The sequence below is a fragment of the Magallana gigas genome, chromosome 3 (assembly GCF_963853765.1).
Source record: "Magallana gigas chromosome 3, xbMagGiga1.1, whole genome shotgun sequence".
Lineage (NCBI taxonomy): Eukaryota > Metazoa > Mollusca > Bivalvia > Ostreida > Ostreidae > Magallana > Magallana gigas.
This window is the reverse complement of record NC_088855.1, coordinates 37,291,819-37,314,259: the sequence shown is the minus strand read 5'-3', so window position 1 is coordinate 37,314,259 and position 22,441 is coordinate 37,291,819. Positions and strand designations below refer to the sequence as shown.

At 32.2% G+C, this 22,441-nt stretch overlaps 1 protein-coding gene across 18 annotated transcripts; it reads right to left on the bottom strand.

The window, feature by feature from the left end:
• Positions 1-2,870: 2,870 nt before the first annotated feature.
• Positions 2,871-14,964, bottom strand: LOC105323756 (uncharacterized). 18 transcript variants are annotated; one of them, XR_010712118.1, is made up of 14 exons: positions 14,401-14,951; positions 13,052-13,173; positions 12,093-12,239; positions 11,622-11,832; positions 10,023-10,112; positions 9,567-9,659; positions 8,919-8,975; positions 8,494-8,560; positions 7,902-7,994; positions 7,593-7,667; positions 6,804-6,861; positions 6,132-6,266; positions 5,781-5,864; positions 2,871-4,033 (listed from the first exon to the last, which is right to left on the bottom strand). XR_010712118.1 is itself a non-coding variant. In XM_066079553.1 (13 exons), the coding sequence occupies exons 7-11, from the start codon at positions 9,619-9,621 to the stop codon at positions 6,233-6,235; spliced, it is 333 nt and encodes a 110-aa protein (XP_065935625.1). In that variant the 5' UTR covers positions 9,622-9,659; positions 10,023-10,112; positions 11,622-11,832; positions 12,093-12,239; positions 13,052-13,173; positions 14,067-14,185; positions 14,401-14,964; the 3' UTR covers positions 2,875-4,033; positions 5,781-5,864; positions 6,132-6,232. The 18 variants fall into 18 exon arrangements, 12 of the variants coding, with proteins under 12 accessions (XP_065935625.1, XP_065935627.1, XP_065935623.1 ...); XR_010712121.1 differs by lacking the exon at positions 10,023-10,112 and having other exon boundaries at positions 14,401-14,952; XM_066079553.1 differs by lacking the exons at positions 8,494-8,560; positions 8,919-8,975 and adding an exon at positions 14,067-14,185 and having other exon boundaries at positions 2,875-4,033; positions 7,575-7,667; positions 14,401-14,964.
• Positions 14,965-22,441: the final 7,477 nt, after the last annotated feature.

The window sequence follows — 22,441 nt, the reverse complement described above, 5'->3', positions numbered from 1 at the left end:
TCTCAGACGTGTCCTAATTTAAGACATCTTAATTTCAGTTTGTATGTAACCTTACAAGAAAAACAGTTTAAAACGATGATACAAAATACTGTTCACTACTTTGGAATGTATTTTTTCAATCAGAAAACATAATCTGTGTACATATATCATAAATAGAGTAAATAAAATCGTCTTAGTAAAGTATTTATATTTTCACATAAGTATTATATAAACTGTGCAGTGTGTTGAGCATTTGGTCGTTATTGATTTACGGTATAAGCGTTGTAACGAAGCGAGGGAGGGGGTGTTAAAAGAATAATACATGTACACTTGTGTGTGTGTGTATATATATATACATTTATATACACACACACACACACACACACACACACACATATATATATATATATATATATATATATATATATATATATATATATATATATATATATATATATATATATATATATATATATATATATATATATAAATCTGATTTAGGCATTGAGGAGACCATATCCTAAAATGTAGTTTAGGGAGACAATATACAAAATTTTTATATGTGCATATTTTTTATTGCAAATAGTCATTTAGAGGTCTTCAAGATTCAAATAACTTTACATGTGTTTTAATTTTTCAATATATCTTGTCCTTAAAAAAATACAGCAAAAATGGTCTCCTTTATATTTTGTTACTCTCTCATAAGGCTTAAGGAGACCGTGCATATATTTTCATATATATTTTTTATGGCTTAAGTAGACCATTCTTTTTTTCCCATAATTTTCATGATTTGCAAGTGCTCTATCATTTTTTATCGCCACGCAACATAGAATTAAGATATAATGCAAGGTCACTGTGTACATGTGCATGTATATGTAAGCTTTGTTAATATCTCACATAGTTGATGGTGTGGACTTTTAATATTCATAGATGGTCATTTAGAGGTCTGTGGAATGGCAATAATCTTACATCTGTTTTAATTTTTCATTACTATTAGCCCTTAAAAATATACTATATTGTCCCTCTAATATTTTGCTACTGTCTTATGCGGCTATGGGATACCGATAATACATTTTTATTAATATTACTTAATTAGGGTTTAGGTAGACCATTCTTTTTTCTTAACCATAACATTCGTGATTTGCAAGCCCTTTAATTTTCACTGTCCGGTTTTTTTTCGCATGTCACGAAATTTGCGAAAATGGGGAAAATATGTAGCATTTTAAATTTGCGTCCCTACTGAAGATTATCTTCTCAATTCAATCCATTCTACATGTATCCTAATGTGTTTTAGAATTTCACATTAATAAATGAAAAAAAAAAAAACATTTCAAGTTCATAAACAAACTTTACTAATCATCAAAACTAATTTCAAATAGATTTCATTTATAATTTATGGACCAGGGTGTAAACATTAGTTCAATTTTGAAAGTTTAAACAATTAATCATTTCAAATTTATTAATAGAGCAATCATTTCCATTCAAAATTCAGTGTACATAACATGTCCATTATTTTGGTGAACTTGCAGTTCAATTACAACAGTTTCATTTTTTTCTGTGCAACAAAATCATGTATGTAAGGATCTGTAAATTTATGAAATCAAAATATTCATAATCTATTTTCAACCTTCATATTTCAAATTTCATACATTTCAAGAAAATAAAGCTTTTAAAATTGATTTACTTAATATTCTTCATAATTCATATATAACAATAAAAAAAGGTGATCAAAGATCACGTATTGAATGAACCATTCATTAATAAATGTTAATGAATAACGTTGATAATAAGTACACATGTAAGAAATTGACAAAGTTTAAAAGTTACTCTGGGAGCAAAAATGACTGATCAAATGCATGGCAAAAAAAATATTAAAGGACGAACAGGATTATGCAGCTAAAAAAAATTCAAAATTTTTGAAACATAAAGACATTAGGATGTCGTCTGCAATACATATCACGTTTAGGGGCCACTTTCTTGCCTTATAAGAAACAAAGGTAATCACAGATTACAAAGCACCGAGACGAGGCATCACCTTTATAAAGCATCACCTTTATGAGACCACCTTTATCATATTACCTGAAAATCATAGTTAATGATCTTGGATATCTATGGATACTGTTTCGAAACAATATCATATTACTATATCATATGTTAAAAAATTGGATAATAATCATATGTTCATTTCATATATTAATATAAGATACACACATATAATAATAAAAATAAAATACTGTAATAAATAATGATGCAATATGATATTGTAACATATGATATGACATAGTGTCATGTTAAATACATTATTGCATTTGATCACATAATACAATATCATAATATATGATACAATGTCATATCACATAATTCATCACAATTTTGTAACACATTATATTATATTGTAAACTTAAGTATGATTTTGTATGATATTATATCATATTTGATACATAATATGATATTGTATCATAAGATACAATATAACTTGATTCAACATTGTATCAAATCATATGATACAATATCATGTGATACAGTAATATATTATATAATACAATATCACTTTATACAATATCGTATCATATGTTACAATATTATATATTCCAATATCAAATAATACTATTTCATGTGATAAAATAATATATTATATAAACCAATATCATTTTATACAATATCATATCATGTGATAAGATATTATATATTACAATACAATATTGTATCATATTATACCATATTAAATATGGCAATATAATATGAAACAATAGCATGTGATAAAATAGTATATAATACATTATCATTTTATACAACATTGCATCATAATAAAAAAATACTTTACATTACAATATAATGATACAATATCATATCATTATGCACAAAAATATTGATACAATATCCTACTAACTTTTTATAATATATGATATAACATTGTATCATATAAAACAATAGTGTATCAAATCTGACAATACTATATCATATGAATCATGTTATATCATTTAACAACAAACACATCTATCAATCAGGTTAGAGTGAGGTAGGATATTCTTTTTAAACATCCTTGATAATAGAGATCAGGATCTGAAACTGAAGCAACCTCTATGATTCATTTATATTATAGTTAAATTAACTATGCAAGCTATTGTCTATAAATCATGTGACCTGTTCCAAAATAACTAAACCTCATCCAGCATCCAAAACCTATGACTCAGATTCGGCATTCAAGCCTGCCAGATGCATCAGTATCATAAGACGCATCATCAATTCAAGTTTGGTTAAGTTAGGACCAGTCATTACTAAGATATATTTTTAGCATCCTTGATTATGAAGATCAGGCTCTGCATCTGAAGCTACCTTTGCAATTCATTTATATTATAGTTAAATCAACTATGCAAGTTTGAAATAGTACTAAATAAATTTAATATATGACCTGTTCCAAAAAACATAACCTCATCCAGCATCCGAAACCTATGGCTAAGATTCAGCATACAAGCCTTTCAGGTGCATCAGTATCTTAAGATGCATCATCCATGCAAGTTTGGATCAGTAGTAATTTAGAAATTGCTATCAAAGGCCACCTGCACCAAAAACTTTAACCTGTTCCAAAAACCTTAACCTCCAGCATCTAAAATTCATTGCCCAGATTCAGCATCCAAGTTTTTCAAGTTCATAAAAAGGTCCAGATGCATCATCCATGCAAGTTTTGTGAAGATAGGACAAGAAATAACTAAGATAAAGGACCTGCAACAAAAACTTTTACCAGGTCCGGACGCCAACGCCAGCAGTATAGCATAAGTTCCCCCGAACTTCGTCTCGGTGAGCTAAAAATAAATTATCATACATGCCCTACGTCTTGTTGTTACATTACAGTTACATTATATGTAAAATGATGAGGTTCATGTTTGCTTTTTCATTGATTTCATTTCATTTAATTTTTTAAATGTCCTAAGTCTTGTTGTTTTTCTCTCGTTGAAGATTTTAGATCTAATCTTCAAAAATTTGGTCCTCTCATCAAGCCGTTCCAATGAATACATTTCATGTTTTTCCAAAAACTCCTGGATTTCTCTTTTACCTTGAAAAGATTTTAAAAATAATATGAACAATCAGAATTATTATAGTTACATATTCATGTAAAAAGGATAATACCTATGTATAGATTCAAGGCATACCATACTCTGTATGGTTTTTGCTTCCACTACTTCTTGCTGAATATTTTGATTTTCATAAATACATTCATGCTCGAACTACATTCATCCACTTATATGTCAAGATTATCTGTTTTGAAATGCCCCCTCTACCGCTTTAGGCTTCAATACACAACCCAAAATAGAAAGCCTATAGGGATTTTGCATTGCATCGGCCATGAAATAGCCTGGATGACATAATTGAAAAATTGTATGAGGTATTTCAAGTGGGTTCCGAATGGTGAAAAGATGTAAACATTTCACATTATAAATCTCCATGAGAAATTTGTTTCTATTCCTGTAACGGTCACCTGAGTAGCATATAACCCATACACAAACTTGTCGAGGAGTCTCATATATGCATTTAATTAATTAGGTTTTATTCTGGAGTAGAAAAATTATAAATTAGTAATGACGGCCACCTCCCTGCCTGAAATCTTTCAAAAAGAACTGTGAAACCTACAATTTTGGCAAAAAACTTAAAAGATCGGGTCTACAAAATCATGAATTCAGTTTCCTTTCAGGTGTGTGGGAGTAAAAAGGATAATTTTTTAACATTATATGCAATAACACCTATACATCCATTTTCGCCCTGCCCTAGAGTTAAAACCCATACTCCAGGGGACATGAAAATTAAATTTTCAGTAGAGGACTTCCTGGTCAACATAATTATAGGTCAGTTTTTTATACAGATGTGTGAGAATAGAGAAGAAAATGTTATAACATTATATGCATTAACACTATATTGCCTCCCCCCTCATGTCCTGAAACCCTGACCCAGGGGCCATGAATTTTACAATTTAGGTAGAGGAGTTAGTGGACATCGTAACCATGTATTCAGTTTTTTGCCCACATGTGTGGGAGTAGAGAAGAAGATTTTTTAAGATTTAAAACATTTTACTATATGGCCATATTGGCCCCACCCTAGAGCCTGAACCCCTGACCCGGGGGTCATAAATTTCACAATTTTGGTAGAGGGCTTCATGGACTTTATAACCAGATATATATATATTTATATGGGAGTAGAAAAGAAGATTTTCTAAGATTTAATACATTTTTACTATATGGCCATATTGGCCCCACCCTAGAGCCTGAACCACTGACCCAGGGGTCATGAATTTCACAATATGGACATCATAATCATGCATTTAGTTTTAACAAATATATATGGGGTAGAGAAGAAGATTTTCTAAGATTAAATACATATATACTATATGGCCATACTGGCCCCATTCTAGAGCCTGAACCCCTGACCCAGGGGCCATGAATTTCACAATTTATGTAGAGGGCTTCATGGACATTATAACTATGCAACCAGTTTTTTCCTAACATGTGTGGGAATAGAGAAGAATATTTTTTAAAATTTGGCTCTTTTTTTGCAAATTTGGCCCCACATGTGGCGCTCCGGGGGTAGTAGAGCCATGAATTTTACAATTTAGATTCCTCTCACCATAGAGATGCCTCACATCAAAAATGGTAATAATCAGCCCTGTAGTTTTTAAGTTAAAAATGTAAAATTGTTAAGGCACGATGCACGATAACGGACGAAAACGGATTGCAATAAACTCAGGTGACCTAAAAATTGCTAATTCATCAAATTGTGGATAGATAGACCAAGCAACAAAGATTTATCACCTGAGCTGCTTTTAGTCTTCTTGGCTGCAACTGGGCTTGCAAGAACTTTAGTTCCATTATCATCTTCGATCTCAAAGAAGCACTCTGTAATAACAATATCATGAATATCTTACTTTGCAAATACTAAGGACAGGCATGCATAAAACGTAATGAAAAGAGCAAACATTATGGATGGGTTTTAATTATTAAACGATGCAAATCAATGTACTATTGTCATCTTAAAGAAAGAAAGAAAATTATTGAGAAAAGTTTTTATCATTTCAATAATATGACTTCTATTACCCCCCCCCCCCCCCCCCCCCCACCACTACCACACACAGATTCACACAAATAAAAAAAAAGACTGATCACCTTGTGGTGTAACATCCGATGCATTTGCATTTCCACTCTCGCAGGGTTTGGACATCAAATCTTCTTCAGTCACATGTGATTCAGGTGCTGTACTTGGACCTTTAGGATTGTGCACATGTAACTCCGACACTCACCCTTTTAGATAAAATTTCAAAAATGTATACAAATACAAAAATTATTTAATGAAGAAAAAAGAAAAAGAAATACATACACAGTGATTTACCACACTAAAGCACTGCCCATATGCAAATGTGGGGGTATTTTACCCAGTTTTAAGCTTAAGTGTAAATTTTCCCTTACATGTAAATAATCCCTTTTACAGTATTGAAAGTGGTACTCAGCAAATGTTATTAAACACTTTACATTTTCATTACTATCTGAACATTTCTTGAAAATCAAATGGAATTGTGCACTACAGCCTCTGTCACAAGTCACAAGGAAATAACTTCATCTATACATTGTCATTCAAAAGCCAGAAGCCTAACACCTAGCTGCAATAATGTAGCCCTCTCCTGTTTTTTTTTTTTGTTTTTTTTTTTTGGGGGGGGGGGGAGGGGGGGGAGTAAACATCAGTTATAAAAAATCGGAGAGGGCTACATTGTTGCAGCTACATATGTATGACTATCCTATTATCAAACAAGAAAAACATTCACAAAATAGATTGAAACAAACCTATCAAGTTGACTTCTTTCATCACAGGAACTGAGAGAGGGAAAACAATGGTATGGAACTGCAAAAGATCAAAGAATCGTTATTGCATAAATAAAGTTTAAAACAAGAAATCTTTTAAAGAAACAGTTCCCTTTTGTGGCTTTATCAATCTTAAAATGATTACTTTCTTTCACAAGTCAAAATTAATTATTCTTACTAGACTTTGACCCGTGCGTGCACGGGTTGACATTGCATATGATATCGGACATTCACTACATCGACGCACCGTATTGTTTACAATTACAGAACCAAGCTTTAAGCCTACAATAATGCTATTAATTTCACTACACTCTGCTTAGTTATAATAATCTGACAGGAATGCATCCCATATACCCGTAATGTAGCAGAAAATTGCAGAATCGCTCCGAATCGATTTTTGAGAAAAATAATGAAGTTGTATTGAAAATAACAGTCAAATTATTCATAACAAACCATTCTGAGGCTGTAAATACTTTTCATCTAAATATTTAATTCATATTATTGAAGGAATCAACACTTTTTTGCTCGCTTCAAAATTACACACCATGTTGATATTCGGATCTCTTGGGATTTTACTCTAACACAGTGTATTTATATTTAGGAATATTATTACATATAGGAGAATTTATTACATCCATTACATTCCACTCATATCATGGAAATCAAATGCATTATCACAGCATTAGGGAGACCAGACAAACATGTTAATTGTTATACATAATAACGTTGCAACTTTGATTCTAATTCATTTACTTTGTTCAAAATGCTCACTGTTTTCTCTGAGGTTCAAGATGTCCTGTTTTTCCATTGCGTTGCGGCTAGCTCTCAATAAATCTGTGGTGGACTCTGTATAAAAGTACTAATATATTGTATTGTAAATACAAGCTTCAACATTTACTTTTTAAATCATTGCAAATTTTATTCCGTATGACTAATTAAAATAAATATTACAAATATATTACCGGTACATCCATTACATTCCACTCATATCATGGAAATCAAATACATTATCCCAGCATTAAGGAGACCAAGCCCCAGGATCACATAATAACATTGCAACATTTAGTTTAATTCATTTACCTTGTTCAAAATACTCATTGTTTTCTCTGTGGGTCAAGATGTCCCGTTTTCCCATTGTGTTGCGGCTAGATCTCAATGAATTTGGGGTGGACTCTGTAAAAAGTACCAATATATTGTATTGCAATTTCAAGTCTCTAAGTTTACTTCTTTATATCATTGCTAAGTTTATTCCTAATGATTAATAAAAATAAATATAACAAATATATTACATCCATTACATTCCACTAATATCATGGAAATCTAATGCATTATCACAGCATTAGGGAGACCAGACAAACAATTTTATTATACTTTCATGTTAAATGTTAAATACTGAAATCTGATTGGTTTAGACGCAGTTGGTAATCCGTTCTATTACCCTCAGCGTTAGCAACACACTTGGCAATTGGTAACACAACGAACTGTTACATGCGCTTAAATTATGAGCGTACGGTTTGTCGTAGAATTTACTTCATTTCTAAATAAAAGCAGTAAAATTTTCTTTAGAAATAAGACATTCAGTAAAATAAAATGAATAGTGCCTATTTGGGAGGGTATCTATTGAAATTGACACCCCTCGAAAACCATTGTCAACCTCCGCTCACTGCTTTACCTTAGGGTCAAACTGTCCTGTTTTTCCATTGTGTTGCAGCTAGATCTCAATGAAACTGGGGTGGGCTCTGTAAAAAAGTACCAAAATATTGTATCATAAATACATGCTTCTAAGTTTACTTCTTTATCTCTTTGCAAAACTTATTCCTAATGACTTATACATGTACTTATAAGTATAACAAATATATTACATCCATTAGATTCCACTCATATCATGGAAATCAAATGCATTATCACAGCATTAGGGAGACCAAGCCCCAAGATCACGAGCAATCTTAGACTTGAGTAGTAAATTGTACACTGCCAGTGGCGTAGCTACCATGTATGCTTATATGCCTGAGCATGCACATCATTTGGGGGAAAAATCAGTAAAAAAATAAAGAAAAAAAAAATATAAAAAAAGAATTCAAGTATTAAGGTCCATACTTAGTTATTCCATCAGCCCGTTTCCGTCACTCGGTCCTACTTTATCCGAAATCAATGCTAAACAAAGACGTATTAAGCACCAAATATAGCCACACAATATGGTCTTAAAGTACCATATTAAAGAAACAGTACACAATGCATGTACCTAAAAAGGCAACTATTTATTTTGCAGTTGAACTTAGTTTTACACATTTTAAATTTCCCCGATAGAATATCACAGCTTTATTGAGATATTCATTACCATAAACTATGTGAAAATGAACTTAAGAATAAAAGCTTTGAGTGGGTCAAAGGCAAATGTCAAAAAAAAATTCTTCTTTTAACTTTTAATAAGTTTTGTGATTTTATTTTATGCCTAAACTATAGCCAAAACAATTTTAACTGCCTAAAAATAGGCTTAAATAGTAAGCATTCCTTTCAATTTCTGCTTTAATTTTTGGTGTTAAAAATCGTCAGAATCCATGAGCTTCCAGGGGCTTTCGCCCCCTGGGCTTTGTCCTGGACCCACTGGGGGCCTCATGGTGGCCCCCACACCCCCTGCCATTTTAAGCATGCACTTCGTTTCAGGTCTAGCTACCCAACTGACTGTATTAATGTTTCTTGCTTAAAAACATAATAACATTGCAACATTGAATTTAATTCATTTACCTGCTTCAAAATGCTCACTGTTTTCTCTGAGGGTCAAGATGCCCTGTTTTTCCATTGTGTTGCGGCTAGCTCTCAATGAATTTGGGGTGGACTCTGTAAAAATACCAATATATTGTATTGTAAATACAAGCTTCTACGTTTACTTTTTTAAATCATTGCAAATTTTATTCCTAATGATTAAACAAAATAAATATAACTGTTACAAATATATTACATCCAGTACATTCCACTCATATCATGTAAATCTAAATGCATTATCACAGCATTAGGGAGACCAGATCAACATGTAGATTGTTATACACAACTACATTTCAAAGTATATCTAGTTCATATAAATGGATTTACTTTAGTCTGAATTAAAATGACTGGGCTCTCAGCCTCTTGTTCTTTCAGGTATTTTTTGCAAAGTGAAAATGGACTGCAGATGCAAAATTATTCTTTAAATAATAACATTACCCAAAACCTTCTTATTTTCATCTGATTCTGAATCAGAACTTGGCGAGTAGTTTGATACACTAAATGGGTCAGAATCCACATCAGAGGGAACTGAAAGAAATTAAAACAATATTATAAATTATGAAATTTTCTTTCATAAACATTCATCAATTATTAGTTTACCACATTTGGTAATTGATGTTTCTTTTTTATAAATCTGACAACAGACCACTGACTAAATCAAACTTTTCAGTCATGGTACAAAAACAAGACTGTACCAATATTCAGTGAAAAATGAATTCCAATTCAGATTGATGCTTAAATTAACTAACCTACCAAATCTGATAATTCTATGTAAATGTATATTTTTCAAGAAGTACATTCTGTAAACAATTTGCAAAATATACATATTTACTACAGAAACAGATTTTGTAATTTATCTAACAAAAAACAATTTTGTTCTGCAAAGGAGACCCTCCACATTAGTGACAGATTCACAATGCACACTGACTTATATTAATAGCTTTTTGTTGGCATGGATGTTAGCGCGAGTGGGTCATGATGTGGGAAGAAGTTGGGGTGACTGGAGAAAACCCACGTGTCCAAGCAGGCGACCAATGTACCCTATCATATACAACAACTGTCGATCATGGGGATTAAACTTGGGTCGCAGTGGTGATAAGCAGGTGCATTGTCCACTGCACAACAGGACACCTCTTTCAAGCTTTTAATTTAATAGTGCTTGATAATGAAAACAAAATAAATCTATTCAGGTCAGCACAAGAACCGTATATAATGTTAAAATTGAAAGAAAATCAAACAACTATAAACAAAATAAAGCGAAATAGAACCTAACAAAACCATTACCAAAATCAAAAGGATCACAGCCTTTTCTGAAATCAATCAAAACTAGTACATGTACCGGTAAAAACATGTACATGAACAGGGGCTAGTGTTGTCACGATGATTGAATTTCAATCAATGATCAGTTGAAAAGGTTGTCGATTTATCATAATCGATTTTAGATTTTATAATCAATTATACTCAGTCTGGGTTTATTACATTAATATTATACCTATCATTTTGTTTTCTAATCTGTATTGAATGAAATGAAAACTGTTGTGAGCTGGGGGTTTTCTTCAATCTCAAAAGATGTGCAACATTCTACTTAATAAAAATACAGCAAAAGTCTTATAAGCTTTTAAAAGGAAGTGAAAATAGCACTTATATATTTTAGATTATACATAGCATATAATTTAGTGCCCCATATTATTGAATTTAATATAATTTGTTACCGATTCGATTATTGACTGATCATCAGATGGCAAGAGACAACCAATTCTGCTGATTAATTGATCACGATTTTTAACCTATTTAACAACACTAACAGAAGTTTTAGGCTTGTTTTTCAATAAAAACATATAAATTATCTATTCTGATACTTTTTAAATTCTTGAGAAAAACCTATTTTTTAGATTAGTTTAAAACAAATCAATGTACGAAAAAATGCAAAAACAAAACCAAAGCCAGATAACAAGATATCCAAAGCCTGATTGTAAATCACTAAACTCTCTCTTAATAATTATTTTTTGTGTATAATTAATCCAACCATTTTCCTACCTTGCTGCGCCACCGCAAGCTTTTCCCATCACAACCATAGTCATATACATGAAGTATCTCTTCCCCAACCACAATGTCTCTCTTAGCAAACAATCATAGGTATTCCCTTCCATTAAACACTCTGAGTTTATGGTGGAGTTTGCATCGTCCTTGCCATCATTTACAAACTGGCAGATACATGTATGGTTGTTCACTCCTGACAGCATCAATACTACAGTGTACATAAAAAGAAATCAAACCTTAAATAAGAAGCATATAATTACTGGTATTTTTGCTTGACTTAATTAGAATTGTTTATAGTTATTTCTAGAAACATTACTGCCATACATAAATGTTAAAATATTACATTTAGCTGCAGGTCTGTATCTCCTGGTCTGAAAAAAAAATTTGGATAAACGTTGCTTCAATTTTTTTTTTACATCAGGAGCTACATACCTCCAGCTTCATGTAAATATGTATAAATCGTATTACCAAAGTTCTTTTCCATTATATTTATAGATAAATATTTTGTTTTCTGTGCTTGTCTTCAGTCTCTCCTCCCCATCCTGTCCTTTTAATGTTTCTCCTGCAGGAGAAAAACTCCACTGACATGACTGGTTGTGCTAATAACTCCAAAACCTACATTAAAACCACAAGCACCTGTGTGAAAGCATTGTTTATATGCAAAGAAAACTTTTGGATTCATAAACATCTACATTAAGCCCCATTCACAATTGGCGTACGAGCACTTTACAACTCTTTGCGATCGGAATGTTTTAGATTCGCACGAGCTCTCTCATATATTGCATGAGGTCTCGCATTTGTTGCATGCGTTTTAGTGCTTGCATCAAGTCTCCTTAAAAATTGTGGACATGCACACTATTCAGACGCGACTGAATGCGATCCAAATCATCGCAGTGCAATGCACGAACAATATATAGTACAAACATTTTACAACATTTTGTATACTCGCAAGAGTGCAGGTGCATGATTTTTAAAGGTCATAAGATGAATCGCTGCTGTACAGAGAGAGAGAGAGAGAGAGAGTTGAATGTGATAATAGTCTACCATATATCATATGTGCATGTTCTAGTGAGAACATACATTAAATTGGTAAACAACAAAATATTTACAACCATCGACCATTTCTAATGCTATCATGTATGAAACATGTCATGTTATTCTAATAAATCAACAATTACAGGGGGAAGGGCGCCCCGGGTGCACATAAACATTAAAATTAATACAAGTATCAAAAAGTAGTTTTAAAAGTGTTGCTACATTGGTCATGCTTCTGGATTGAATGTTCTTGAGAGCACATTGTGCACAACGCTGTGTAATCAAGACATACATGTTTTGCCTGGTCAACAGATCACACTCAGCCCAACGGGAATCTGCAGACACATTGTTTACATTATTATTAATCATCAAAAGCCAAAAATTTTACAAACCTGATAATATCCGAAAAGCCAAACGAGAGTGATACTATGATGTCACATTTGTAAATGTGGGTCACAATTGTAAATGTGGGGTGAGCATCCCGGTTGTAAACATGGAGGCCTGACTATCTTACCTATAATAAGTCAATTCGTACATAGAATAGTCGGCTATCTTTCCACTATACAAGTGAAAAAGAGCAACTGATCTTAATTTGCTTTTAATTCATTTAGGTAACAAGGGGTACATGTACAGATATCTACATTACGTACATAATTAATTTAAAACAATATTACTGGTACATATAACTGTAATATAGAAAATTCTTCATGTCGATCTATTTACATAAAGCGACATTCTTCGGTTAACTTTTCTGTCCATTATCAATAAACTAGCTATATAATTACAGGGATTTTTCAGCCTTTTTTTATTTTGAAAATGCCAATTTTTTTGGAATTGGGAAAATTGTATCGACAATTTCATGCAGTTGGGAGAAATCATATGTTGCATACATCATGATTTCTGAATTTATTATCATAATGGAAAATCAAAGAGCTAGACTTTAATTGAATAGAATCTAATTAACTTCACAATATAGATATATGTATAATATTCCTATATTTAGTTATTAGAACAAGTCTTTTTCCCTGAAATAAACACCTTCAACACTGGTCATAAAAGTATTACATTATTAAGAATTTATCAACATCCCCTTTTAAATTGAGAATGTATTTTTCTGTTTGAAATATTTCATAACATTTACCTTTTACTTTTATATCAGTCTAGTGTGTGTAAAAAAAAACATGTACCATTTACAGTACTGTACTGTATACCACAAAATAACGATGTTTTAGAAAAACAGAGGAAAATCGGATTAAAAGTTGGCGATAGTTACAGCGTGTTTGGAAACTTTTATGACTGCAGTTTTGCTAAATGGGTTTAATCATTTGTTAATACTGAACATTTATGGACATTCTGGTTATTTTACGAAGTATTTTTTGATAAGAAATAAACATAAGAACTATTTACCAGTTGGGGAAAAATACTGCTATACTAATTGGGATCATAATTTGGACAGCTGCTAAAGTGAACTTATTTCCAATTGGGAATGGGGACGAATTTTGCTGTGGAGAAGGTACTGATAAATCCTTGAATTACATATTACATCAAACGTACAGTGGAAATGAAAATCATGCTTTTATTGTTAACTTCGTTTCGAATGTCCTCGAAGATTAATCAACATTTGGTGTAAAATAGTCAAGTTGCACACATTATCGCCCTATTTTATTTGAATATTTAAAAAAAAAAACTTCATAAAAACATTACTTTGTTCAATTGTAGTAGGATTATCAAAAGTACTTACCATAAAATGGCTTTGATTCCTAAAAGGCAACACGCTGGCGTTAAAAGGTCCATTGTTTTAACCCGAGACGTTCCGAGAGTACTCGGAACAAATGGCGGAGAGCACTTGCCAAATGTTCAAACATGGTCAAGAAATTAACGACTTTTTTTCTAGTTAGGCTTTATACATAAAAAGTGAAAAAGTATTTTGAAAACAAGTTCATTTAGAATAATTAAAGGCTAAACAAATTATATATGTTAGATTTTTTGCAATATTGCAAGTTTTCGTTGGTCTCCTAAATGCAGAAAAATAGTCATTGCTAATTATACGATGGAGGCAGATTGAATTCCTTTTTACGAAAAAATATAGACAAAAGGCAACTATTGGATGTCAAATAATAGACACATTGATGCATTCTAGGCAAAGACACACCGTTCATTCATTTAAAGATAAGCCAATTACATTTTAGACAAGGTCAAAATAATACGGAGACCAAAATATGTCTCCCTAATCTACTGGTCTCCCTAATAAAGATAAAATAATACAATCGGTCTACCAAATGCATAAGTCAGGTATATATATATATATATATATATATATATATATATATATGATTCCTGTGTGCCTATTTCAACTTTACGAAAACTCCCGAACTTCATATTCTTCCTCATCCCTTTCCCACTCGATCTTGTTAGAGAGAGAGAGAGAGAGAGAGAGAGAGAGAGAGAGAGAGAGAGAGAGAGAGAGAGAGAGAGAGAGAGAGAGAGAGATTTCTTGTGAAACATTCACTACATAATTGTTCTTTTGGATTTTTTATCTGCCTTTAATCCAATAAATGTAAGTGATTGTCTTCAATATTATGGAATTTTAACATGTTAAAAAAATACTTTTAGGAAAAGCTAATGTATGTAAATGAATGGTTCACACGTGTACCTTGTTCATGTTTTTATATGATCAGCCAATGATATTGGTAATTGGTTTTAATTCGCGCCAGTCTTAAATTATCCATGCGTCCTGTTCTATCCAGTGCCTATTCATTACATTATACATGTTAAGCGAGTGAACCATTACCATGTCATCAAGAAAAAGAAATCCCAACTTTTCTGAGGCTGAAACTCAAATCATTCTCAAAGAAGTGAAGAAATGCAAAGGAGTCTTGTTTTCGAAACTTTCGACGGTAACGACAAACAGCACAAAACAGCGAGTATGGGAGGCAATTTGCCATTTTTTCTAGTTAAGACACCTGTTAGGATGTCTTAAAGTTAAGATATTTTTTAAGACATGTCCTAAAATAGGACGGCTTCAAGAAATTGACTAAGGACTAAGACGTGTCCTAAGTGATGTCTCAGACATATCTTAGTCTTAAGATAGCTTCGTGAACATGCCCACTGTACTATTGTTGTACTATCGGGGCAAACATTCTTTAAACAAAAACAAGCGTCTATATGAGCAGTTAACGAATGTTCGCGGCAGATAATAAGCCTCGGGCTGAAAAAGATTTGCTTAATTAGTTTACCGAATCATGAAATCTTTGAAATTCTCAACCAAATGAATTTATGTCGTTTTAGGCTTAACACAAGCATAAGAAACTATGCAAACCTGAAGACTAAGGACCAAAATTGTCACGTTTAAGATAGCAAAGAAACAATTACATATATCTTTTTATTTAATAACGAAATACGTTTCTCTAAAGAAGATGGGGGATAAAGATGGCGCAAATGCCAATTCGGTTTAGTCGTAAAATACAATTTTGAATATATTTTTTCCAAATTAAATCTATTCAATTATATTATAATACAAGTTTGCAAAAGCACAATTTCTAACGATATTCAGTTTTTAATATATTTAACAAAAGATAAGAACAAAAATATTGCCTAGAATTTTGGTGGTATCAAACACATACCATAAAAACCCTAGATATATAAGGTTAGCTTATGTCAGGTACTCTAACCATGTGCCATTTCAGACACAACAAAATAGGCTGTTTAACTACTATGTGTGACTTTGGCCATGAATTTACGGACTTGTATTATATTTTTTAATCGTTCAATTGTTGGGATACAAAATGGTATTTTTAATGCATAGTGGGTCATATCTCCACGTTTTTGTTGGTTGAAATCGGCTTATAATTTATTTTTAAAAACAAAATCAGATTTTTTGATATTTTATTTTTTCAGTAGCTTATCCAACTGTGTATGGGCATTTTACACGCCTTTTCCACCCATCTTCTTTGTAAAAAAAACCATGCAGATCTTATCTCTAGGCAACTTTGTGATAGCCAAAGTAGTGAAAATAAATAAATAAAGGATTGATTTTTTGTGAGATTATTGTTTGACAAATTAATGCCCGAACATTGCTATGTCTTCGTTCGGCTCGAAACCAGATCCTATCTTTCAGAATCTTTGTAAGAAAACGATGATAAAACTTTTGAAAACAACGCCATCTTAGTCGATAAGTACTTGTAACTATATTAGCCAAAGGCCATTGAATTCGACTTTTGTTTATCCATTCTTTAGAAATAACGCAATAAAATTCTATTATTGACTGAATGTGTACAAGCTTCTTTCATCTTTCTTCACATTCAATCTAAATGGAAAATTAAAGTTGAAATTTACTTTCCAACATTTCATTGAAGGTTACAACAAAATTTACCAACGAGTCTTATAACACAGCAATTGTAAAATATGACAGTTGCTGACAACTTACTTACAAAGTAATAGTTTGAATTTCCAAATCACTGCACATATGCAGATGCAATTGGTCAATAACAAGCAATAACACGCTATCAACTGTGCGGCAATATGCACATTGGCAATAAATGAAACAAAAAAAATCCTCATTGTACATAGTTATCTGGTTAGAAATGGCATTGATCCCGACTTTTCTATAGTAGCGTGTCAAAGTGGTAATATGTTTCTACTGATGCCTATGGTCACATTTAAGCCGATGGTCGGGCGAACAAAGGATTACTTTTATATACCAAAAGAATTTACCTATAGGGCCGGTCTTTACAAAAAGTTAATCAATTTGTGCTCTTGAACGAAAGGCTGGGCTTGCAATAGTTACTGTATGGCGAAGAATTATTACTTTTGGCAATCAATTGAGAATTTTGAGATTTCACAAAGCGTAAATAAATGTTTGCAAAATTCATACTTTGAACTTTGCAAGAAAATTCATTTAAGTTACAGGAAACTTGTCATTTCATAAAATTTGCGCACGGAGCTGTCCGTCAAGACATGTTAAATCGAAGTTTATTTTAGTCAAAACATCAGTATAAGAGTAGACGCCCATCGGTTTCGATATTTAAACGTTCTTCTGATTGATGGTTTGCACACTACATTGTCGTGAATGGAAAAGGAGTAAACATTTTCTGTATTGTTATACTTTCATGTTAAATATTGAAATCTGATTGGTTAAGACGCAGTTAATAATATTTACTATTACCCTCAGCGTTAGCAACGCACTTGGCAACGGGTAACATTAAAAAATGTTACATGCGCGAAAATTATGCGCGTACGGTTCGCTGTAGAATTCACGTTATTCCTATATAAAAGCAGTAAAATTTTCTTAAAAATTTTAAAAAAGACATTCAGTATAACAAAATAAATAGTGCCTGTTTGGGAGGATAACAGTTGAAATTGACACCCCTCGAAAACCATTGTCAACCTCCGCTTCGCGTCGGTTGACAATGGTTTTCTCGGGGTGTCAATTTCAACTGTTACCCTCCCAATCAGGCACTATTTATATATTAACAATCCTAAGGTGTATAGTGGGTAATATCTGTTTTCTTTTATGTCAATTTTCACAATAATTTTTAATACTGTATTAAATAAAAATTTCAAACAAAAGACTGTGTTGAATAACCATTTATTGATATTGTTGTAGTGTTGTTTACAAAATTTGTTCACGGTTAACAAAATAATGTATGAGGTTTACTACCAATCTGTCACGGCATAAAAAATGAACGCTATCTAAAAACGATAGTGTACTAGTATGTTTATTTCTTGGTTAACATGATTTTGAAAGGCAGCAGTGTATATTATCATACTTTCATGTTAAATACTGAAATCTGATGGGTTTAGACGCAGTTTAAAATCCGTTCTATAACCCTCAGCATTAGCAACACACTTGGAAACGGGTAACACAACGAATATTATTGTTACATGCACGTAAATTATCCTCGTACGGTTCGTCACAGAATTCATGTCATTCCTAAAGAAGCATTGAAATTTTCTTTACAATGAAGACATTCAGTATAATAAAATAAATAGTGCCTGTTTAGGAGGGCAATAGTTGAAATTGACACCGCTAGAAAACCATTGTCAACCTCCACTAGTACTTCGCGTCGGGCGGTTGGCAATGGTTTTCTCGGTGATGTCAATTAAGCTAAAGTTGTCGGATCCAAGGTATCGCCCTACACTTTCCGCCATGATATTTAGTACGTGTAGTCAACCCGCGTTGTTAGTAATGTCCAATAACCCATTCTGAATAGTTCTATATATCCTTTAAACTAAAATCGTGCATTCGAAAAACGCATTTATTCACAGGGACTAAGCCCGTTTTAACATTAATTTCAATCTTTATTTATGGTTACATTGAAATTGATTTTGAAACGGGCTTGGTCCCTGTGTATTTATTCAACATTTGTAAAATCTTAATTTTTTTGTATGCTCAAAATAATTTCCTGGTAAACTCTTAACGTAATCATTCAATATTATTTCATTGCAAGTAGGATTTTGATGCAAACTCCCACTGACCTGTATTCGCCAAAGCGTGTCCAACACCTTAATCTCGATTTTGGGCTGGTTTATTGAAAATAAAAGTAGATTTCAAATGAATTTCAGAATAATAATTTATCAGGAAAATATCAATCATAGCTTACGGACATTATCACACACGTGTTGAAATACCAAAGATGTAAGCAGTTACAGGGCTTTCCCCTCCCCACCTTTTTTCGCAACAAACATTCTTATAAAACTTTTTTAAGATACATCTAGAAAATTCATTTTTTGAGCAGTTGCCCCCTCCTTTAGAATTAAAATAGGATAAAAGGTAGTTTAAAGTACAATAGAATAATAGGTAGTTTAAAGTACAAACACCCCCACCCCAGGGAGAAAGGTTTTGACAATTGGCGGGGTTTTTTTTGGTGCATTAATATTTTTTTGGCTTGCCTGCCTCTTATTAACTGACTTATTATTTTAATGGGTAAAATTGACCTAACATATATTGTATGTGATACGTACAGGGCCTATGAGTTGATTAAAATGGATAATTTTTTTAAAATCTTCGAGGATTGACTCTCTATTTGGTATGATTTGTAATTTGCACCTGTTTATTCTAAACATGTCTTGAAAAACAGGAATAAGGACCACACTTTCCATTTGTTTTAACCAATTTTTTTATAATTTTGAAAATCCAACATAGAATAAGCTTTTAGACTAGAGATATATCCACTATCTGGCTGACATTTCCTCGATAGAGAAAATTCCTAGATTGCGTCAGGTAAACGGATCCTGACATTTTTTGTAAAAAATAGGTAATTAGGGGTAGAGGGCGAACCCCCGCCACCCTGTAGATCAGTTAATGTTATGTACATGTAACCCTATATACAATTTTACACATGATGAAAGATAAGTATAATTATATCAAATTAGACAATACCAAAGATCAACAGAGAGACCTATCTTTGCAGAGAGTCCGCAGATTTGTTGTTGAGACACTGGCAGTCGTAAATAAGACATCCGATTATACTATTCACCAATTATAAACGTTGTAACAAAGTCTTAATCGATCATGATCAGATCAAAAACTCGTATAGAGTTACTTAACGAAAATTTCCTCAATTTTATAATGACGTCAGTGTATTTTTGGGGGAATTCGTTATCACTCATAGGTAAATCACAGGTACAAGTATGTGTTAATTTTAAAGTACCTTGTTATTTATCCTTCTCCTTTTCTCAGGAAGGTAATTTTGATATACTATGAGCGACAAAGACATTTACAATCCCTTTTCCAAATAGTTTCCAAACGCATTACGTTACAGTATATACATGTACTTGTACAGATGTACTTATTTTTTTTTTTAATCTTTCATTACTCGTTTTCACTTCTTAAAAGTCTTAAACTCAAGCGCCTAAAATCAAAAAGTCTAAATTCTAATTTTTTTTTTTCAAAATGCAACTTCATATCCTAAATATCAAGAATAAAAGTCCTAGTTGCATAAAAATGCATTGGAAAAGAAGATCCCATGTAGCATTTTTTAACCCTTAAAGAATCGACTCGCCTTGTGCACTTTCGTGCATGTACAACCTATAGAAAATATTTCTCATTTATGAGTGATTTTGGAAATGTCAACAGTGGTCATACATTGTAACAATGTACTTGTAATAACCGGGGGGGGGGGGGGGTTTGCCGAGCAAGAACCCGCTTCTGGAGTGTTAGCAAACATAATTTGTGATGAATGACAATTCAGCAATGTAGAATAATATAAGTTAAGTCCATCAAAATATATTTTTAGGATCCCTTAGCAGAGAAAAGAATTACAAGTTACATGATCGTAGACTGAATTCAAATTTTGGTTGAGAGAAGGAGACCTAAAGGTGACAACGGTTTTTTTTTTAATGCATGTAGAATAACAATTCTGGCATTTAAAATTAAAGTACATTGTAGTTTGAGAAATTGTTTACTAACAGTGTTATTATAAGGTTTTATTCCCTCATACGTGCGAATAAATAATTGTAAAAATAATTTAAAAGAGGATTTATCTAAGCTTAAATTCTGATTTATGACGCTAATTTTGTTGTTTTAAATAGGTGTATCATTTTAAAAAATCACGATGTTATCTTTTTTTCTTACTTTTATAGAATCAACTCCAAAGAAACAATAATCTCTCTCTCTCTCTCTCTCTCTCTCTCTCTCTCTCTCTCTCTCTCTCTCTCTCTCTCTCTCAATTTGGTTTTTAGGTCAATTTTCAATTTAATTTCTATTACTGATCGACCCAAATAAGAATTTCAGATATTAGACTGTTTTGAAAAACAATCTGGAGAGGGGGCGGGGGGCATTCACATTAAACTTCTCCGTTTTATGCATACATCATTTACCATTTAGACGTAAAATACAATAATCTGTTCATTAATCATTAATGTTTACAAAGAACTATATATGATATTAGTCAAATTTGGCCCCCAAAATTCGCTATTTTTTAAAAATGATTCAGGTACATTAATTTGTTGTGTTATTTTATAAAAGAGATGACATGAAATATGTGTTTCACCTATTTATTTGATTTATATGCACTCACTGGCTGTATATGACGTCAAAAGTGACGTTTTTTTTTATAATTCAATCAAAATCAATCAAAAATTTACATTTTTCTTATCTTTTTTTGAATGGGAAACATAGAGCGACTCTTTGAACAAGAACGAACTTTTTGTCACTTATAAGTATTGGGGAGATACATCTTTGGTGAAAATATTTTGTTTGTTCAAGCAGTCGCTCAATGTTTCCTTAAAGAAAAACTGCCCCAAAACAAGCCGTTTTATGCTAAAAATGAGAAAATGGCGGGAAAAGGTAAACTTTATGATGTCATATTTTTAAATTGTGGGCTTTAAAATCAAAATGAAAATTATGAAAAAACTTCAAATGTATATTTGTACAAATAAAACAAAGAATTACAGTAAAATGACAATGTTCATTTTAGGGGGCCATTTTAGGCTCAAACCATATATAGTCCTTTATGTCTAAGGTTCGCAACCAATCTGTAGTGGTATAAAAAAGGTGTGAAATTAGTACACGCTAGATTATGCATTATTATCCATTTGTATGCATATTTTAAACCAAAGTTGTCAGATTCAAAGTATCTGCCCGATGGTTAACTCGCCCTACCCTTTCTGCCATGTCAATTAGTCAACCCGTTTCTGGGCACCCCGATCTGGAAAGTTCTTTCCATTAATACTAAAATCGCATTAATTGTTCAATTTTATTCATCAACTTTTTGTATTAATCTAAGTTTGATCCAAGGTATCTGCCCGCGATGCACGATGTGCTCGTCCTACACTTTCCG